The sequence below is a fragment of the Xyrauchen texanus genome, chromosome 10, assembly GCF_025860055.1.
Source record: "Xyrauchen texanus isolate HMW12.3.18 chromosome 10, RBS_HiC_50CHRs, whole genome shotgun sequence".
Taxonomy (NCBI): domain Eukaryota; kingdom Metazoa; phylum Chordata; class Actinopteri; order Cypriniformes; family Catostomidae; genus Xyrauchen; species Xyrauchen texanus.
In genome coordinates this window covers 10,516,396-10,536,310 of record NC_068285.1, presented here as the reverse complement: position 1 = coordinate 10,536,310, position 19,915 = coordinate 10,516,396, and the positions used below count along the sequence as shown (strand labels likewise).

The following is a 19,915-nucleotide window of genomic DNA, read 5'->3' as shown; positions in this document are numbered from 1 at the left end:
CGTAATGTCATAGTTTTTCATTGTATGTGGTACTAGAGAATGCTTTCGGAAGTTTCCGGTGTGGATGAGAGAAGAAAAAATAACAAAAACGATGCATTTTCAAACGAAAACTTTACATACTTTTACTTTTTAAGTCCGAACGCAGTTCATAATGCAACGCAGGTACACAATGCATTATTTAGTGCTATCATAAAAAGCACTGTAGCTAACATTAGAAATCTTCTACAGTTTTATCTTTTACTACCACTACTGTCATGATGGTGCAATGGTTTGGTGAAATCTTAGTTAAACTTTAGACATGTTTATAACTCGCTAGCTGAACAACATATCCGTCAAAACATTTGAAGGTTACTTTCTTGCCCCTGATGTGCTGAAGTTTGTTACCGCTACAGTAACATATAGCAAAGTAGCTTATGTTTACATGGGCATTAGCCCATAGACCTTATTCATGCTAGCACCATCTTTGATTTTTAAAGGGAATGACAAAGAGACTGTGAGGGATAGACTAACCATCTCTTCAATGGGCTGTACTGCAGTGTTGCAGGGTGAGCAAGAGAGAGGGTGTAAAGCCTCGGAGGGGCATTTATTGGAAATAGTAATAAACATAAAATGTCCAAAAATGGGGACAATAGTGTCCAGGGGTATGGTGTTCAAAACTAAAGGGCCTTTGACATCCTCACGGTGAAACAGTTACTCAGTGAAGGTCGGGGGTGTGTCCATGGAGCGGCCCAGGCTTGAGCATGGTCCGACAGCCACACGCAGTCCCCTCCTGGATACGTGGGCGTGGGGCGGCGGCGTCATCAACGTCTCCCCAGGTCTGTGGCAGGTATGAGGGGTAAGCGGCCCGGCCTGTAGCCCGCCCCCCTGCGACACATCTAACTCACGCTGTGGGTCCGAGAAGCAGGTCCAGCGTCACATCTAAATCGACTGAACCCTCCCCACTCTGGTCTTGGCTGTGCAAAGATGCCAGTTGGGGGACACATGGAGATTTGAAGCCGGCTCCCCGAAAAGAGGTGCAATCTGCATTTAAAGACAGCGGTGATGAAGCATTATTCACATCAGGTGTGCTTCTTCTACCACTGTCGGAATGAGGCTTATTAACTATACACCTCTTCTTGCTCTCCAGCCCACTCCCATTGTGAGCTTGGCTGAAGGACGGCCCTAAGAGTTGGGGCGATGCATTTTCAAACGAAAACTTTACATACTTTTACTTTTTAAGTCCGAACGCAGTTCATAATGCAACGCAGGTACACAATGCATTATTTAGTGCTATCATAAAAAGCACTGTAGCTAACATTAGAAATCTTCTACAGTTTTATCTTTTACTACCACTACTGTCATGATGGTGCAATGGTTTGGTGAAATCTTAGTTAAACTTTAGACATGTTTATAACTCGCTAGCTGAACAACATATCCGTCAAAACATTTGAAGGTTACTTTCTTGCCCCCTGATGTGCTGAAGTTTGTTACCGCTACAGTAACATATAGCAAAGTAGCTTATGTTTACATGGGCATTAGCCCATAGACCTTATTCATGCTAGCACCATCTTTGATTTTTAAAGGGAATGACAAAGAGACTGTGAGGGATAGACTAACCATCTCTTCAATGGGCTGTACTGCAGTGTTGCAGGGTGAGCAAGAGAGAGGGTGTAAAGCCTCGGAGGGGCATTTATTGGAAATAGTAATAAACATAAAATGTCCAAAAATGGGGACAATAGTGTCCAGGGGTATGGTGTTCAAAACTAAAGGGCCTTTGACATCCTCACGGTGAAACAGTTACTCAGTGAAGGTCGGGGGTGTGTCCATGGAGCGGCCCAGGCTTGAGCATGGTCCGACAGCCACACGCAGTCCCCTCCTGGATACGTGGCGTGTGGGGCGGCGGCGTCATCAACGTCTCCCCAGGTCTGTGGCAGGTATGAGGGGTAAGCGGCCCGGCCTGTAGCCCGCCCCCCTGCGACACATCTAACTCACGCTGTGGGTCCGAGAAGCAGGTCCAGCGTCACATCTAAATCGACTGAACCCTCCCCACTCTGGTCTTGGCTGTGCAAAGATGCCAGTTGGGGGACACATGGAGATTTGAAGCCGGCTCCCCGAAAAGAGGTGCAATCTGCATTTAAAGACAGCGGTGATGAAGCATTATTCACATCAGGTGTGCTTCTTCTACCACTGTCGGAATGAGGCTTATTAACTATACACCTCTTCTTGCTCTCCAGCCCACTCCCATTGTGAGCTTGGCTGAAGGACGGCCCTAAGAGTTGGGGCGACGATGATGAAAGGCAGTGGCGGGTCATTCCGCCACATGCAGTTCAAAGTGATTGGCTGTGAATAAAGCATTGGTTAAGCCAGACACGGCTGGCGCAGCCGCTCAGAAAGAGATAAAATATTTTTTCTCTCTCACGGCATGTGCATGTGAAAGTGGAAGGATTTTGGGTGTACGAGCACCGCTAGCAATACCGCCTGCAATTTGCCGTTTTTTTGCATACCTCTCATTGAAAGTGAACAAGACACTGCGCTTGCCTCATCGTGTGTGTAAAGGCCCTTAGACCCGGCCATTGTAGTAAGTTACCATGGCTAATTTTGTGGTTACAATGGTTTTACTACAAATACCATGGTTAAACATATAAAGCCATGTCACTTTTTGTAAGGGAATGTCACCCTAATTAAATGTATACTAAATATTTGGTGATATTATTTAATTTTGCAATCAGAACATGATCATTAAATTGATAATTACATAATATCTGATTGATACGTCAAAAATTGTTCTTTTAATAGCAGCAATGTAGTTAACTCATTTTTGTTAGTAGCATGTAGTGTAGCTCTCTAGTTTTTTTTAAAAGAGTAGCTTGACTGTGCTACTTTTTAGTTATCTTGTAGCTTGGGAAGGTACAGTTTCAAAGTAGCTACCCCCACACTGGCTACCAAAAGAAGGCTCATTAAGAATGTCCAACGGCACTGCATGCTTGCAATGCATTTCTGGCCTTCGAATGTTTCAAATTGTCACAGAATTGACAAAAAATGATATCGATCAGCAAACGTGCAATAGTTGTCTGGGCGGTGGGCCAAATACCCCAAGAAGCCTCTGTAGATTGAGAAGTCTCGGTTGTCTTCGGTCTATAGGTAGAGAATGAAGTGATTTCAAAACCATTCCTGTCTGAGGACACAAAGGTCTTCTTTCAGCCCAGTGTGCTCTGCTGAAATCAATAGGCTGATAAAATTGACAGATTGCTGGTAAATTATGTGGAATCTTGGCCTGACACAGTGCTGTCAGCAGGAAATCTCTTTTTAATAGTCTATTTCAGGAGAAGCAGGGATGTGTTTTTCTAAGTCGGAAGGGAATGTTGATCCAGAGGACTGGGGGGCAGCCTTGAAATTGCGTGTCGGTCAGACAGAGCAAACGGGACCCTAGGCTGTGGTCTGCTGGACTCTTGCAGGTGTGTGGAGGTGGGGGGTAGGCGTTGGAAAGCTGGGATTGAGGGAGGTTTTTTTTTTTTTAAAGCGAGAGATAGAGCAGCCAAAGTAGCCACCTGTCGTTCCACAGTTTTTAGGACTTCCTTTTCATCCGGTCTTCAGCACAACTCCCGGTTGGGCCAGCGTGCATGCTGCCAGAAGGCCTGATTGAAACCAACTGCCAGCGGGGGCTGCATCGGGCTCATGGGGTGGTGGGGGAAGAGTCCCTGTGAGGACTGGAATGGAGATATGTGTCTCCAAAATCTAGTGAGCTGCTTATGGAGGCCACATTTTGAATGAAATGTACACCCAAAATCGAAACTTTACTCATTTACTCACTCTCATGTTACTCCAGACTTGTTTGCCATATGATTAGAGCTGGGTAAAAATCTGAATTTTTCCTATTGTATTCATTTGAACGATCCCGATATCGATTCTTAATATCCCAAGATCAATATTTTACTCTATGTACAACCATCTACAATGCTAGTAAATCACTCACATATGCAACCAATATCGCACACTGCGACTAAAAATGTATGTGATTAGTCACTGGCTTGCATGTTTTCTGATTTCACTCACCATGATTGAGGAAAAAGTTCAGTGGCGAGTTTTCACTGCTTGTTGAGAGTAAAATTTGAGTTCGACCCATTCCGTGTAGGCCTAATGTGTGTCCAAATATGTGATCCATGCAAAACGGATGTTGTAAAGGAAGCCATTCAACTAATATAACTAATAAAGTACGTTTTAGCTCCCATTGTACAAAGGTGCCTGGGTTTGTCCTGGCAGAATTTGCCCTAACCCCGCCCCCATCCCTAATCCTAGCCATATGGAGCCTGGAATGCTGAGTAGCCTGCTAGGAACAACTCAAGACACCTTTCTCCCATCACAGTTTTTAGCTTGCTCTTGCTTGTCCCATTCATCCCAGTAATACTTGTGGTTTTGGACTCTATACTGACACCCATCATCCTGGATACTGGAAGTTTGTTTACTAAGTGCCGCTTTACACCAAAGATGTTTGTTTTTCATCTGTTTTGTTACTTTTAGTCTGTGTTTTTCTCCATCTCATTCTACACACATCCGTATAATCGACATTCTTGGATTTAATCCAAACACCTTTTTGCGCATTGTTACGCACTGGACTGTGAATGTGCAGTTGTAACTTGCAAGGTCTCTGCCGGATGTAGACCGCTATGTGCTCGCGCTTGGCATTTGATATTGCGCTGTTTATCCATGATCCGTGCCGTGAGAGATTTAGGTCATAGCGGTTTGTAGCAGCGACCTCTTGTTTGGACATTTTATCTTTTCACTTGCACTCATTCTGTTCGGACTGTCTGATGGAGCACACTTCTGCTGTTCTATACCATCACTTTGAACTAAGCTGTTGTCTCGGGCTTCATTGCTGTCTGTAGTAAGTACAGTGGTACATATGACACTTTGTTGCCATACGACACTTTGTGGAATGAACGGACTGAATTTTAAGCGCTTATATCCAATATGGTGACTACTGCAGTTGGGAGGTGATCTATAATTAAATTTAAGGGTGAATAACAAGTTTTGGTCTGTTCATTGCACAAAGTAATTGAATGGCTTCAGGCGGCTTAGAGTATAGAGTTGTTTCTTAGTTTAATGGTGTTTTTCTTTGTCCTTTTTGGAACTCGATATTTAAGGCATCATAGGTGTGCTTTTGACATAAATCTGTGACATAAAGGCTGTTCTAAAAGTTAGGCATTTGGGGATTGGGGATGCCCAATTCGGTCTTACGTCCTCGTGTTGGTGTAGTGACTCGCCTCGATCCGGGTGGTGGAGGACGAATCTCAGTTACCTCCACGTCTGAGACCGTCAACCTGTGCATCTTATCACGTGGCTCGTTGAGTGCGCTACCGCGGAGACAGCGTGTGGGGAGGCTTCACACCATCCGCTGCGGCATCCACGCGCAACTCACCAAGCACCCCACCGAGAACGAGAACCTCATTATAGCGAACACGAGGAGGTTACCCCATGTGACTCTACCCTCCTTAGCCACGGGGCTTTTTGGTTGCTTAGGAGACCTGGCTGGCGTCACTCAGCACGCTCTGGATTCAAACTCGCGAACTCTAGGGCTGGTAGTCAGCGTCTTTACTCACTGAGCTACTCAGGCCACCAATGTTGCTGCCTTTTTAAAATACCTTGTTTTAGCCAAATGCCCAAGTGTACTTTGGTTTTCCGCATTCCGCTAAATCTCATGCACAAATTTCATCATCAGCACAGTGTGTATTGTTTGTGTACAGGCCAGTTCTTCTGGACATAAAGACAGTCTGCTCGACCGTGGCGAGAAATGAATGCAGCACAAAATAAATTAAAGGATACCCTAGCTTTTAAAAATGCTGCCTCAGTGGGCAGCTACCTAGGTTTTGGAACAGAGTTTGTATTTCCCATTTATTCTAGCAGATAAAGTTTTTCCACATTTTGTTAAACGTGTTTTTGCATGTTTTCTTAAATTAAATGCGGAAAAATAACTGAAAGGAAAAAAATATGGCATGTTACCACCTTGGCTCACTTGACGTCCATCTTGTTCAGATGCCTTCAGTCAGACGTTCTCCGGGCCTGTCGTCAAATCTGAAACAAAAATATGCTTTCTCAAACCATAAAGACAAACTGCTCTTCGTGGCTCGTGAGTCAGTGGAAGGAAAAATCTTCATGGTATTGACATCATTGGGATGTGTCCGTTAATGATAGAAAGGAAAAGTCAAGCGCTGCACTCTTGTGGCTTTGTTTTCGATGCCTTCGCTTATACAACCAGAGCTGTGGTAGAGAAAAGCTTCAGGGCCACATTAGATATTTAATTTTCAATAAATAATGACTTTCTCTGAATGATGTACCGGATGCTTTGAGGCCAGGTGGGAAACCCATTTGAAACCTGCAATGCCAGAATGCAAACTTTCCACATGCGGCCTCCAAGGTTAAAGCCCTGTGTGCGAAGATCTGCAGATTATTTATTTATCAGGGTGGTGTAGTGCAGCGCGCCCAGCCTTTTTTCTTCAGTGGGTTCTTGCCGTAAGTAATGAGCGCTTGACCTTTTGACGAACTCTTTGCGGTTTCGCTATTTTAGAAATAATGATGAGATTTATTTTTATAGCCTATTTGGTTCCTTCAGCGGTGTAAGATGTTTGAAATTAGAAGTGGGCGGTTAGCTTGGCATGCAGCTGCAGGTCTGTCAGGTGAGGGAATCAGGTTTGAGCAGATACAGGCGACTTTCCTCTTCCTGGATCCCAAACCAGCCTGCCGTTACAGCATGGCAACTCTTTGGGCTAAAGTGGACAGGAGAGGAGATTTCTGACGCTGAGCAGACCAGGATCGGGCGAGACGATGGCCTGTAATGCTGTCATCTGTTAGCCATCCTCCAGACGGTCTCAAGGGACCTGGGGGAGGCCAGATTATTACCCCCACATCCAAACTTTCATGGAAAGAACTCGTCTGTCTGCTCTGCTCATCGGCCTGCTCTGTTTTAAATTGTTTATCCATTGTTTATCCAAACATATCACATGTATGTTTGCTGGTTCTGTTCACTCTTAAATTTGTGCTTGCCTTGACATTAGAGAACTTCTGACTTGCTTGAAATGTGTAAATATGGCCTTAGTTCATCTATTGCTAGTGTGTCCTGATTTTTATGACATTGGAGTTTAGATAATCTGTTCGGCATGGGGTGATTTCAGAATGTGTGCTAATTAAGCTAATGTTGTTCTTGGTAATTTGAATAATTTCCATTAATCAGTTCAAACTTCATGTTTCAATGAATCAACTTACAGCTCAAATTTGATCATTTGTTTACATTTTCTCAAAATCTTTCACAAAATCACAGAATTTTTTGTATTAAAATGTTAAATGCTGGTAACTGGTTATAACTGGTTGATTTTGTTCTGAAAAGTTTTTCATGAAACCAACGGCCAATGAAACATGTGTTTTGGACCTGAAGGAAACGGCTGCATCACACATTTCTTTGCCTAATTGCCCGTTGTTGATGATGCATTCAGTGAATGAAGACCATTTTAACAACTGTATAATTACTACATATACATGCACGGCTAATCCAGGTGCAAGGACAACATTATTAGAGGTAAAAAGGATATTTCTCAATTGTTCCCAAGTCTTCACTGAATTATTGTTAGATTTGATGCTTTAATACTGATTTCATGCTGCCGGGTTTTGACTCTGAAGCAGATCTGTAAAGAAAATAATACTTGACTGTTAGTTAACTGCTTGTTATGATTTCTATGCCGATAATTCTATGCCGGTTAAAAGTAATTGCTTATTTCCGCATATTTTGGTGAGGCAAGTGGCTGATTTTGGGCTTATTTTTCCAGACCATGTTGCTTGTTTCGGTTGCGAGGTCTGGCAACACTGCAAGGGTTGGGTATTTCGCCAACCACTCAGTATAGGGTACTGTCATTTTTAAAAGAACATTCTTTTATTTTGTTCTAAACGGTAACCTTTTAGAAAGGAGGGTGCGGTACTTCTGAACCAAAACGAAAAAATTATCCCTGCTTTTTACGCTCACAAAAATATTTTAGCCTATTTTTAAGATGTACCATTTCAATTTAATAACAAATTTCCATTGAATAGTCTTGAAGAAAATGTAATTAATAAAACTTGCATTTTTTTAAGATTTGTACATTTTATTTTGTTTAAGATTAGGCAATTCAGTTAGATGTAAATTTGTTATTAAATTGAAATGGATACATCTTAAAAATAGGCAAAAATATTTTTGTGAGTGTATTACAGTGTAGTAAGATATTTTATCGGTCTGTAGATATTTCATTGGTCAATATGTTTGGAAAAAAAATCACACTCTTAAGCCTTAACCACAATTGTACAGAGTGGTTATGAGTTATTGTAGACTTTGTCAGTTAAAACCAGTCTGGCCATTCTCTGCTGACCTCTCTCATCAACAAGACATTTCCATCCACAGAACTGCTGCTCACTGGATATTTTTTGTTTTTGGCACCATTCAGAGTAAATTCAAGAGACTGTTGTGTGTGAAAATCCCAGAAATGCTCAAACCAGCCCATCTGACACCAACAATCATGCCACGCTCCAAATCACTGATCACATTTTTCCCCATTCTGATGGTTGATGTGAACATTAACTGAAGCTCCTGACCCGTATCTGCATGATTTTATGCACTGCACTGCTGCCACACGATTGGCTGATTACATAATCACATGAATGATTGTTGGTGCCAGACGGGCTGATTTGAGTAATTCTGTAACTGCTGATCTTCTGGGAATTTCACACACAACAGTCTCTAGAATATCATCTCTTAATGCTTCTGAGATCCGGGTTGGCGCTGTTTTGGCGGCACGAGGGGACCTACACAATATTAGGCAGGTGGTTTTAATGTTTTGGCTGATCGGTGTACATGTGTTTATACATAAAATCCAATATCAAACAACTGAAAAGGATTGAGAAATGAACCTTAGTTCAATAAATACACAAGACATCAATAGGAACTCATACAGGTAAAATCGTCTTAAAAATGTTCTAAAATGTAAGTATTTTTTATTTACGTTATTACATTATTTGGGAACTTTTATTTTACTTTTATTATAGGGATTCTGGTCAAGCTGTCTATTTCAATAAATAGATTCATAGCTCTAATTGCTACCTTTATTTTTTTTTGCAAAGGTTGTAAACGTGTACTCAGACAAGTGAGGACTGCATCTGAGATAGAATGGGTAACCGGGTTCATGCGTGTTGATATTGTGCAGCTCTATGTGTGCTGGTGAGATATGAGGGGATGACAGAATGACAGGCCGAGGTGAACAGAGGGGTAAGACTCAGTGGGATATCACCTACTATGTGTGTGTGTGTGAGAGAGAGTTTTCCAGGAGTCGTCACTTTCTGGCCTTGGTTTGTGAATGAGTCCTTTTAGTGATGGTGTTTTGGGTTTGAAGGATTTCTTTTTGCCGATGCAGGTGGGACGTAAGCGAGCAAACAGGTTTTGGAGGGTGTAGGAGGTGATAATTGAGCCGAGACACTCGAGACAAAGACACTTTGTCCGAACTTCATCTTGCTCTTTTTTTTTTGGACCATTGGGTCGGACGCTGCCAAATGCTATACCTGCGTATCCCATCAGCGCCGCCACACAGAACAGCTATCTGTCTGACCGGCCGCACTTCCTGTGCCGTTCAGGTACGACTCCTACCCATCCAAGTAGAATGAAAACATTAAAATCAGCTGTTCTGTGATGCGGGTTGGCGCTGTTTTGGCAGCACGAGGGGACCTACACAATATTAGGCAGGTGGTTTTAATGTGGCTGTTCGGTATATGCTCATCCAACACAACTCAGGCTTTTTAAACATCAAAATTAACAAATAGTGCAAAAGACCAGTGTTTTCCAACCCTTTTGCCTTGCATCCCCCGACACATCCATATCACTTAAGTATACGAGCAATAGTAATATTGATGCTTGCATTACTTAACGCTACTAATAACAGCACTAAACAACACCATTTACCAAGTATAATTGCAAAGATGGTTTAAAGTGTGAGCTGTTGGGACTTGGGAATAAGTATGCCAAATGTTTGTTCTGATTCCCAAAGATATGACAACATGGGTTATATCTAAATGTTTTAGTGTTTGCATTAAGGAGGTTGCACTTTGTCTACATTAGAGGTCCACCGATTTTGCTGATACGTCCGTTTTTGGCGATATCGACCGTTTTTGCAGATACCGATAACTAAGATGGTGGGAAAGGCTGATAACCGATTAATCGGCCGCTAGTTTTTAAAATTGATTTACAGAATGTCAAAAAAATATTGTATTCTTTCCTTACTATTACGTGCACAGACAAAGCATATAAATGCAGTTTATTGTTCAATCAAAATCCCCAAAATAACTAGAAACTATTTAGATTTGGGGCATAACGTGGGACTTTTACATATAAACAAGCCCGAAGCACAACAGGGACTCTTCTTTTGAAATTATGAAAAAACTATCGGCATCTATCGTATCGGCACATCGTCGACATATTTTTGACATTAACAATAGTTCCAAAAAGCAAGTATTGGCACTGATTAACCTGTAAAACCAATATATCGGTCTACCTCTAGTCTACATCTATTAATGCTTTGCATGTTTAATGGAAAACAGACAGTGTGTGTAAAGGATGGGACCCAGAATGAGAGATATCCTACTGGGATAATAGCACGACAGGATATTTTATGTGTTTTGTTTTTTTTAGCTCTATTGAGGTGTTGGCTTGGATTACAAGGGTTGGAAGATGCAGGCAAAGATGTACAAACTACTATAAAATGTTTCTGACAGATATTTTTGAGTCATGAGAGTTAATTTAATCAATGAAGAATACAAGTATTTTACCATATTAGACATACAGTATACAGCATTTATTGAACATATTGTTTTTTTTTCATAGTTAGGCTAAGTGTCTTTTTTCGGGAAAAGAATGATTCAGCGTATCAAATTGCATCCACTCATGTCCTCGATATAAGCTCAGTCCCAAAAGTTCCCTCCAATTCTGAAAGTATGAGAAGGATGGTCTTCCTTTTAACATTGTTGTTTTGCTTTGCAAAGTCCAACTCCATGGCGCCGTTTCTCCTGTAAGAGTCACAAGAGTATTTCTCAGTCCTCTTCTTTGGATAATCTTTGGCAGATAGCTTTACATCAGCTCCTTGTGGTAAAAGATTAACATTTGATGTATGTTTTGTGTGTCGAAGTGTGGAAAAGGTGGAAACTGAAGCTGTGAAAATGGAAATTGCCTTCTTTGGCAAAATGTTCAGCTCTTGTGTAAGACAAGTTGCTGCAGTCTGAAAATTCTGGTCTTTTTCCAGTCGTACGCTTTTTTCCCTTCAATTCAAAAGCTGAGCCCAGTCCAAAGACAATTGACAAATAATTAAATATGAATTGATATTTGCATATATACACTGCAGCTTAAAGTTTTCAGTCAGCAGTTTTTATTAATTGTTGATGTTTTGTAAATCCATTTGTGTTGTGGTCTAACTCCTCAGGGCCGATTTTCTCTCTCTGTCTTTGCTCTGCAACGAAAGAAAACAATTAATAATAGATCAGTAATGAAAATGCTTTAGGTGTGGCAGAATTTGCATTGGTGTTTCAATCTCATTCTTGAACGATAAACATTTGAATTCACATCACTAATCGATCACAGTCATTTGGAGCAACATAAAAGTACAGACCAATAAAAACCTATAAAAAGAAACCCTAAAATATTTCAGGTTGATGGAAGTTTAGTGAAGAAAAATGTCCATCTCACTTCAATCTCATTCTCACATTTTTATAAGCGATTATTTTATTAATAAACAAATGTATTTTTTTTTCTTTGAAACGATATGGATTGTGAAAAGCGCAATATTAACGAAAATATTAATGAAAAAAGTCTATGATAATATGAAATATGAAAATATGTCTTTGATAAAAGTTTTTTTTTTGCAGACACAATTATACACTGTGTGTGTGTGTGTGTGAGATATATATATAGAGAGAGAGAGAGAGAGAGAGAGAGAGAGAGAGAGAGAGAGATAGTAATATAAAAAATGAAGTGTATAATAATACAAAATAAAATGAATACAACAAATTTATAAAATTTAAAAAAATATATATATTTGTTTTATTCATTTTATTTTATTATTCATTATATATATATATATATATATATATATATATATATATATATATATATATATATAAATAGAATGAATACAAAAAAATAAATACAATGAATACAAAAATAAAAATAAAATATATATATATATATATATATATATATATATATATATATATATATATATATATATATATATATAAAATGAATAAAGATGAAAAAACATATATATATAATATATATATATATATATATATATATATATATATATATATATATAAAATAAATAATAATAAAAAAATAAAATTATTTTTACATTTTTTTAATGGAAGATCTCATTCTCACGACATAATATAATCCATTATTTTACAAGTGGACAAGATTAATTATTTATTTGTCTTTGTAACAACGTGTAGTGAAAATGCGACACCGTTTCTACTGAGCTGTTGACTTTTTGTCTTGATGTTGCTGTTCCCCCGTGGGACGGTGGTTAGGCATTAATGCGCCTGCTGTTTTTCTCCTATCACCTTTCCGTCTGCGGTAGCACACACACACACACAGACCTGGCTCGCATTTCCCAGTTTGCTTTGGTTAGAACGGGATCATATGGAATGCCGTCGTTTCGACAGCACCATCTGACATAGGCGGAGCTCCTAATCAAAACACTGAGCCTTAACTGATGGAGTCTCATTTGAAAATAACCCTGACCCTCAACGTTTTCCTTTCTTTTCTTTTTTCCTTCGATATTTTCCCCCAGCCCCTCCTCTTAAGTTCACTGCCACTTTAAAGTCACCAGCGCTTTGACTCCAGGGATAACTTGCGTCAAAACTAATAGGATTTTGCCTACATTTGCTTTTCATATCCTGTCTAACACGCCGTAAAGAAATTATTATTGCTGGAGCTTACGTCTAAATGCCAGGATTGATCGTACATTCGCCTACTCTGAAGTCCTTTATAAACACATTATTTCCTTGTACTTAAAGGCAGGAAACACATAACGGCAAACTCTTAAATATCTATATCAATAAATTGGCATTCCTGTTTTTTTAATTTAAGCAGTCTACGACAGGCCTCTTTAACACAAATATTTGCCTTCACCTAAGGTTGACAGGTAACGTTGACAGCTTGATGGCGATGACAGGCCGATCATCTTCTCCTCGAGTTAATCCAGATTCACTCCCTTTGAATGCACCGTTTACATTATAATAACACGCTTTTGATTGTTTTAGCCATGTTCGGTGGTAGCCCACAACCAAAACCACTCGTTTCCTTTCGTTTTGATTATACGGCTCACCGCACCACCTGTGTTAAAGGATAACCCAATTCCAGCCAATTTATTAGCCAATTCATGTGACGTAACTCTCCAGAAGGCATTGAAGTATTCACACTTGCCAGTTTTATTCGATTTCATGTTTGGCAAAAAGTTTCAAGATTCGTTTGATTGAAACGTCAGTTTAGAGAGGAACATTTCGGCTTTTAACATGCACCACTAACACTTCAGATAATTTCGTATTGTGTCAAATGTTTGGGCTCCCGAGCGAATGACTCTAATCTCTTCCATATGCTCGTAATGAGAGAAGTCTCAACAATTATGAAGAAAATATGACCCGGGCTTTGACTGCATGACTACCTACACAGCAGACAGCATAATCATATGGAAAATGTGCCAGATTTTCCCATCCGTCCTACATTATTCACTGTTTAAAGGAGTAGTTCACCAAAAAATACAACTCTGATATCGTTTATTCACTCCCATGTCGCTGCTTTAGTGCAGAAATTTGTAAAGAATCTTTATTACGCTTTTTGCATATAATGAATATATACTGACCAAGCTCCAAAAAGCACGAAAACAATCCAAACACACCATAAAAGTCATTCAGATGACCGGCGTGCTATATACCAAGTGTGCTCAACCCATACCATAGTTTTGTGTGAGGAACAGGCCACCGTATTAACCATTGTTGTTCTTCACTGATAATCTCCCCTTCCATCAAAGCTCACGCCCTGATTTAAAAAAGGCACTTGGATGTAATTTATGCCAAGACTGCATTGCTTCACTATTTTCGAATTCTGGAAGCAAATGCGGGCTAGACACGAGCATCGTCAGAGGGGAAGATCAAATGCAAGTCCGTTTCTGGAGCCTTTCTGTTTTTTAGGATGACAGCCGTGGTCACTATGAACCGTCATTGCATGGAAAGAGGTTCTTGAAATATCTCCATGGTCCAAATTAGCAGCATGGTTCTTTGAAATGACGTTAGGGTGGGTAAATTGAGTACGTTTTGGTTGAAAAAGCCTTTTAAATGCATGCTCCCGAAACATTTATGTTATGCAATACATCACAATTTATCCATACCTGTCTCACATCCTCACCTGTGAGAAACCAAACGCTGAATAATGCTTGCCACTATTGGCTTGTGTGGTTTAGTAAAAAAGGCGAAGGCAAATGGTGTCAGAATGAAACTTGTGTATGTGTGTAGTACAAACTCTGATATAGAAATTCAAATTTATGCTGTCCAAGTTGAAAATAAATATATATAAAAATGCCAGATGAATCAAAAGATGGAAAATGTTTGAGGTAAAATCGATCATTTTTATATAGACACAAATCTGTTTTATTCCTGAACGTCTTTGCAGGCAAAAGTAGCAGTTTTCTGCTGCATGACTGTCTGCGTTTGATTTAAAGGTCTATAATGCAGTTTGCAGGAGATTCTCGATTCCACTGTCTGTTTTGTGTCAGCTTACAGACTTTAAACTTTGGCGCAAACCCGAACATTTGAGTTTAGTTATACCTCGACGTCTTTCGTTTGGAGTCTGTTCTTTTTTTCTTTCCTCTTTCTTTCTTTAGAAACAATAAAGGCTTGTGTCTTGGCTGTGTGATACTTTCACGGCATAATGAGCACTAAGTAGGGGTAAAAGAGACGAATGTGGTTTTGGAGTGCACATACCCACTTCTGAAACTTCACTACAAAGGAAAGGCCGGTCTGTTTCAAATATCTGCCTGCCACTAGAATCCTGAAGACATGGGCGTAATTCTCGATAGGACTTGTAAAGATCTATCATTTCATTTGTAAGGATTAAAGTTATGGCCTGAAATGGGAGTGTTGGCCTTTCGCCTGTTGTTGTTCCTAACTGGGTGGTTTTTGGGTGGTTTCTTTGTGATTTTCATCAACGATCGGACCATAAACAGTTTAACGAATTAAACTATTTTAATTATAGGTTGCCAACAGGGCTGTTTTATCAGTGATAAGGTTTATTTTAGTGCACCATTTTATATAATTACTCAGACACTTAAGCCACAATTGTTTGAATGTCTTTGCGTTATATAACGGAAAATCAAACCATGTGGCATTTATGCCAAGGAATAAAGCACAAGCACACTTTAAGCAAAACAGCTCTCAAAAAGAAGTTTAATAGGCTTCAAATGATAAAACAATACATGTATTGGTCAAAATCAAGAAAATACACGGAAAACTTTTTGGTTGTCAAATGCCGTTGCAACATCTCCTTAGGTAACGTGATTAACTCTGGCCTGTACAGACCTGCGGTTACTCTGCTAGGACACCTGTGTGATCTGATAGCCACTAAAATGACACCAGTTGATTTAAAGTCATTGCAAAAATGGCACCGAAAAGTAAAATCTGTTCATTTTTTGCGGATGCCATATTTATATTCAGCTATCTAATGCAATGAAATGTATAAATTAACTTAAGTGTGTGAACTGTATGTTTCACTCCTACTTTTTACATTTATAAACTGTTATGTTTCGATATCGGGTGAATTGGGTACAGATGCTTAAACATGCTCATTGAGTAGTTTTTTGTTGCTGCATCTAAATCCACAAAATCCAGACATCCTTTCTAGGCTGTATCGTGTAACAAGAAAAACGCTTTGTAATTAAAAACATCTAAATTTGTCTGGTTTACAAACCCTAATACTCTTCAGCTTAAAGAGATCTGCGAGGACCGCTGTGTTCTTTTCAAAAATGGGTGAAAATCCTCTGAATTATTTTAAATGGAAGTTCTCTGGAACAAGTTGAGCGTCGAACTTGACAGGGATATTAACTGGGGAACAACGAAGCAAGTAGCACAACACGGGATGTTACTGTGAATAGTTGAGGAGGGTGCATGGCTACTTAGGGGTAAAATACCCTTAAGCAGATGTTCTGTGGATTCTCATGGCCTGATATATAGATCACGGGCCATTTACATTAGCATATTTATGCCTCCCATTTGCTCATTTGTCATAAATGGCCCAAACTAGGTTTGTTGTAATTCAACCGAGCATCCTCTGCGGAATCTCTTGCTGCTATTGTCCCAAACGTTTATGGTTTATTTCCTTCACAGCAGATTTTAAACAATTCTTTGCATTCTTGTTTCATGTTTCCTTTTAGTTCAGTGGCTTCTGGAAGCTCTTCAAGTGTTTGAGGATTAAAAGCACCCTGACCAAAAATGCTCTTGTGTCATGGCTCAGCCTTAATTGCCTTGGGCGCTTGTTGTATTTCAACTTTTGACAGTTCTTCGCCACGCAAGTTTAAATTACAGATCACTCTGCTTTTGGTTTGGTGTCATTGTATTCCTCACAGCCAGAGCATGATTTACGGTTTTATTTTTAATGTGCTGCGGCTCTATGGTCTAAGGTCAGTGCAGTCGTGCTCTCTGAGAGACCAGATGAACGATGTGTTTGTATATTTCCTGACAGGCTCTTGTTGATTGGATATTTTCTGCTGGGCTACTTTTAATCCGATCTTTCGTTGCATCTGTCTATGAGGTCATGTTAGCAGCACACAGTAGTAGAGATATCTCACATGATGGAAAAGGACATGTGGATGAAGTCATAATTCAGCTTTAGAGTGCCGAGGATGGTTTTTTAGTGTCAAATGTCTCAGGGAGGGTGAAATTATGACATAGATTCATGATAACAGATAAGTAGTTTGCCAGTGTGAAATTTTATATCGGAAGATATTCCTGCCTCAGAAAACTTGTACCAAACTATATCATATTATCTTTCAGAATTTTAGCATCTGGTTTTAATTAATTACGTTATTGGTAAAAGCAGTGCCACTTCCAGAAATTGGGAATATGGGAACATATTTACAAGCTGCTTTTATGTCGATCAATTTTGTTGCAATATTTACAGTCCTCTTTTAGAAAGGAAATGAGTACCTTGTTTATAAAGCACTTTAAGCTACAGCTAGAATGAAAGGTACTTGATAAATTAAGTTTAATATGACGGCATTTTGCGTATTTCATGTAAAAGTGTCTAATTTCAAATGTTTAACCTAACAACACCATCCACCTTCTCGCCTCAAGTCGTTGCCCTCAATGACCTTGCTAACAGAGAATAAATCACACACTTTTACCCCTCCCTGAGGTACAACCTTATTTCACACCTCTTTTGGAATTTCTTCAGCTTGTTTTTGGACTTGAACATGTCTGAATCATTCCACAATCATTTCATGAGAACATCTACATGCGTTTTACTCACCAGTTTCCTCTGGTTGCTGAGGCAAAACGTGCAAATCTGTTTGGGTTGCGAGTTCTCGGAGTCTCTGCTTGGAGATCCGTGGTGGTGGTAATAGTTTGAGGTCGAGGGTCCCCCACTGTGGCACGGCTGGCCGTCCCCGCAAGCTTCACCCACCAGCAGCACGTTTCCCAGGTGGGAGATGTAACTGGATGCCAATCGCAATGTCTCTATCTTGGAGAGCTTCCGGTCGGCCGGTTCCGTTGGGATGAGAGTCCTCAATGCAGTGAATGCAGTGTTGACACTGTTGGTCCGATCTCGCTCCCGTGCGTTGGCTGTGTTGCGTTGACGGCCCTCTGGCACCGGCGAACCGGTTATGCCAAGGGAATTCGGTGGTGCCCCTACGAGCCGTCCACTGCCACCCCCAATACCAGGTTTTCTCTTTCTGCTTCCAACTTTGAGATCATATCCCGAGGTGTCCAAACGAAATGAGCGGTCATCAGAGCCGGAGCTCTCGCTACCATTCTCATCATCTTCTGACATCATAGATATATCAGAGTATAGGAATCGGCTGGGAGCCGGTCGTACCATCGCAAAAGACATCGTCAGCAGGTGCTGAAACTTCTGTACCTCTCCAAATGTTTCTTATAAGGCTCTAGATATCTTTATACATGGATCTCTTAGCTTTAGAACGAAGAATTCACTTGTTTGTGCTCAAACTCTTGTAGTCCTTTGGTAGAGTTGTACTCTGGTTTTACATTGCTGTGTCACTGAAGTTCCTTAGAATTCAAGTTTAACTTTGCAGTCAAATCAGAGGAACTTTGGGAACTGATCTTTAGGTGTTGTTGTAGTTGAACTTGACCTCAGTCACATCCCATCAATGTTTCTGTCCTTAAGCTAAAATCCATGTCTCGTTTCTATGTAAACACATGCAGACTCCTCATCTGTCTCTCTCCGTGTCTTTGCAGCGCTGACTCTCCCTCTGAGCAGAGACCCACGTGTGGTTTCACTCTTGAGTGTTTCAGTATGGTTGTGCTTTATAGGTTGTGGGAGTGTCTGGTATGATTTCACCCTCCCTTTCTCTCCCTTTCTTTCTCTCTCTGTCCATCCCTCTCTTTTACTGCTTATGCAAATACCCCAGCTGGCTGCTCAGCACAGGCAGGGAGTAAAGTGGCTCCATCCAGCTATGAATTTCCTCATGTAAATCACTGTTAAAGAATGGCATTTCTTGCTTTCTTCTTTTTTTCTGTCTTACTCCTTTGGCTTCTATTTTTTTGGTGTGGTTTTATTTCCATTTTCTTTCTTCTTTTTTTTACATTCTTTGTGTTGCTTCCTTGGTTTGTTTATTTTGTTTCCTTTTATTTCCTTTCTTTCCTTCCAGTCTGTCTTGCTCGCTTGATTCCTTGCTTTTTTTTACTTTCTTAATTTCTTGCTTCCCTTCTTGTTTCCATCCATCTTTTCTTGCTTCTTTCCTTCCTTGCTGTTGGTCTGATTGTCTTTCTGCCTTCCTTCTAGCCTTCTTTCATTTCAGTCTGTCTTCCTCGCTTGATTCCTTGCCTGTTTACTTCCTTGCTTTTTCCTTCCTTCCATGCTTCCTGTCTCTCTGATTGTCTTCCTGCTTTCCTTCTAGCCTTCTTTCTTTCCAGTCTGTCTTGCTTTACTTCCATACTTTCTTGCTTCCTTCCAACTTTGCTTTCTTCTTTCCTTCCTTGCTGTCGGTCTGATTGTCTTTCTGCCTTCCTTCTAGCCTTCATTCTTTCCAGTCTGTCTTCCTTTACTTCCATCCTTTCTTGCTTCCTTGCTTTTTTCTTCCTTCCATACTTAGTTGCTTGCTTGCTTCCTTTTAGCCTTGTTACTTTGCAGTCTATCTTTCCTTCATGCTTCCTTTCTTGCTTTTTTCATTCCTTTCTTCCTTCTAGTCTTCCTGTCTGTTGTAATCTGTCTTTTATTCTTGGTCTCTCCTTTGACATCGGCCCTGCTGTCTTTCCTTCTACCTCTTTCTTCCACTCTTAACATACTGGATGATACTGGATCATAGTGAGAGCACTCACACTCAAGGCCTTAGCCCTGGAGTTTTATAAAAATACATAAAGTGGGGGCCATTCTGCCCTCTTCCCCCTGACCCTCCGTATCTTTTAGCTTACCACGTTATTGACAAACGTGTCCATCACTATCATCATATTTTCTTCCGCTCGAGACTGTCCAGCTTGATGAACCGCTTTGTCCATGAAGATGAGTGGTTTGTTTCACACTTTAACACACTGACGTTTTCTTTGGCTGGGTCAATTTAGTCACGGGAGGGAAATAGCTACAAAACATCATCCAGTGGGACCATAACTCACATCGTTGCACCTGTTCCACCCTCAGTCATTACCAGCAATCAGTTTA

General features: G+C 40.3%; 2 protein-coding genes across 2 annotated transcripts in view; one reads left to right on the top strand and one right to left on the bottom strand.

The window, feature by feature from the left end:
- The window catches only part of LOC127650189 (ribosome biogenesis protein bop1), a 113,745-nt gene that overhangs the window by 30,838 nt on the left and 62,992 nt on the right, over positions 1–19,915 (top strand). The window lies entirely within an intron of this gene.
- On the bottom strand, positions 10,775–18,508 carry LOC127650202 (basic helix-loop-helix transcription factor scleraxis-like). Its single transcript, XM_052135468.1, has 2 exons — positions 17,552–18,508; positions 10,775–11,483 (listed from the first exon to the last, which is right to left on the bottom strand). The coding sequence occupies exons 1-2, from the start codon at positions 18,128–18,130 to the stop codon at positions 11,445–11,447; spliced, it is 618 nt and encodes a 205-aa protein (XP_051991428.1). The 5' UTR covers positions 18,131–18,508; the 3' UTR covers positions 10,775–11,444.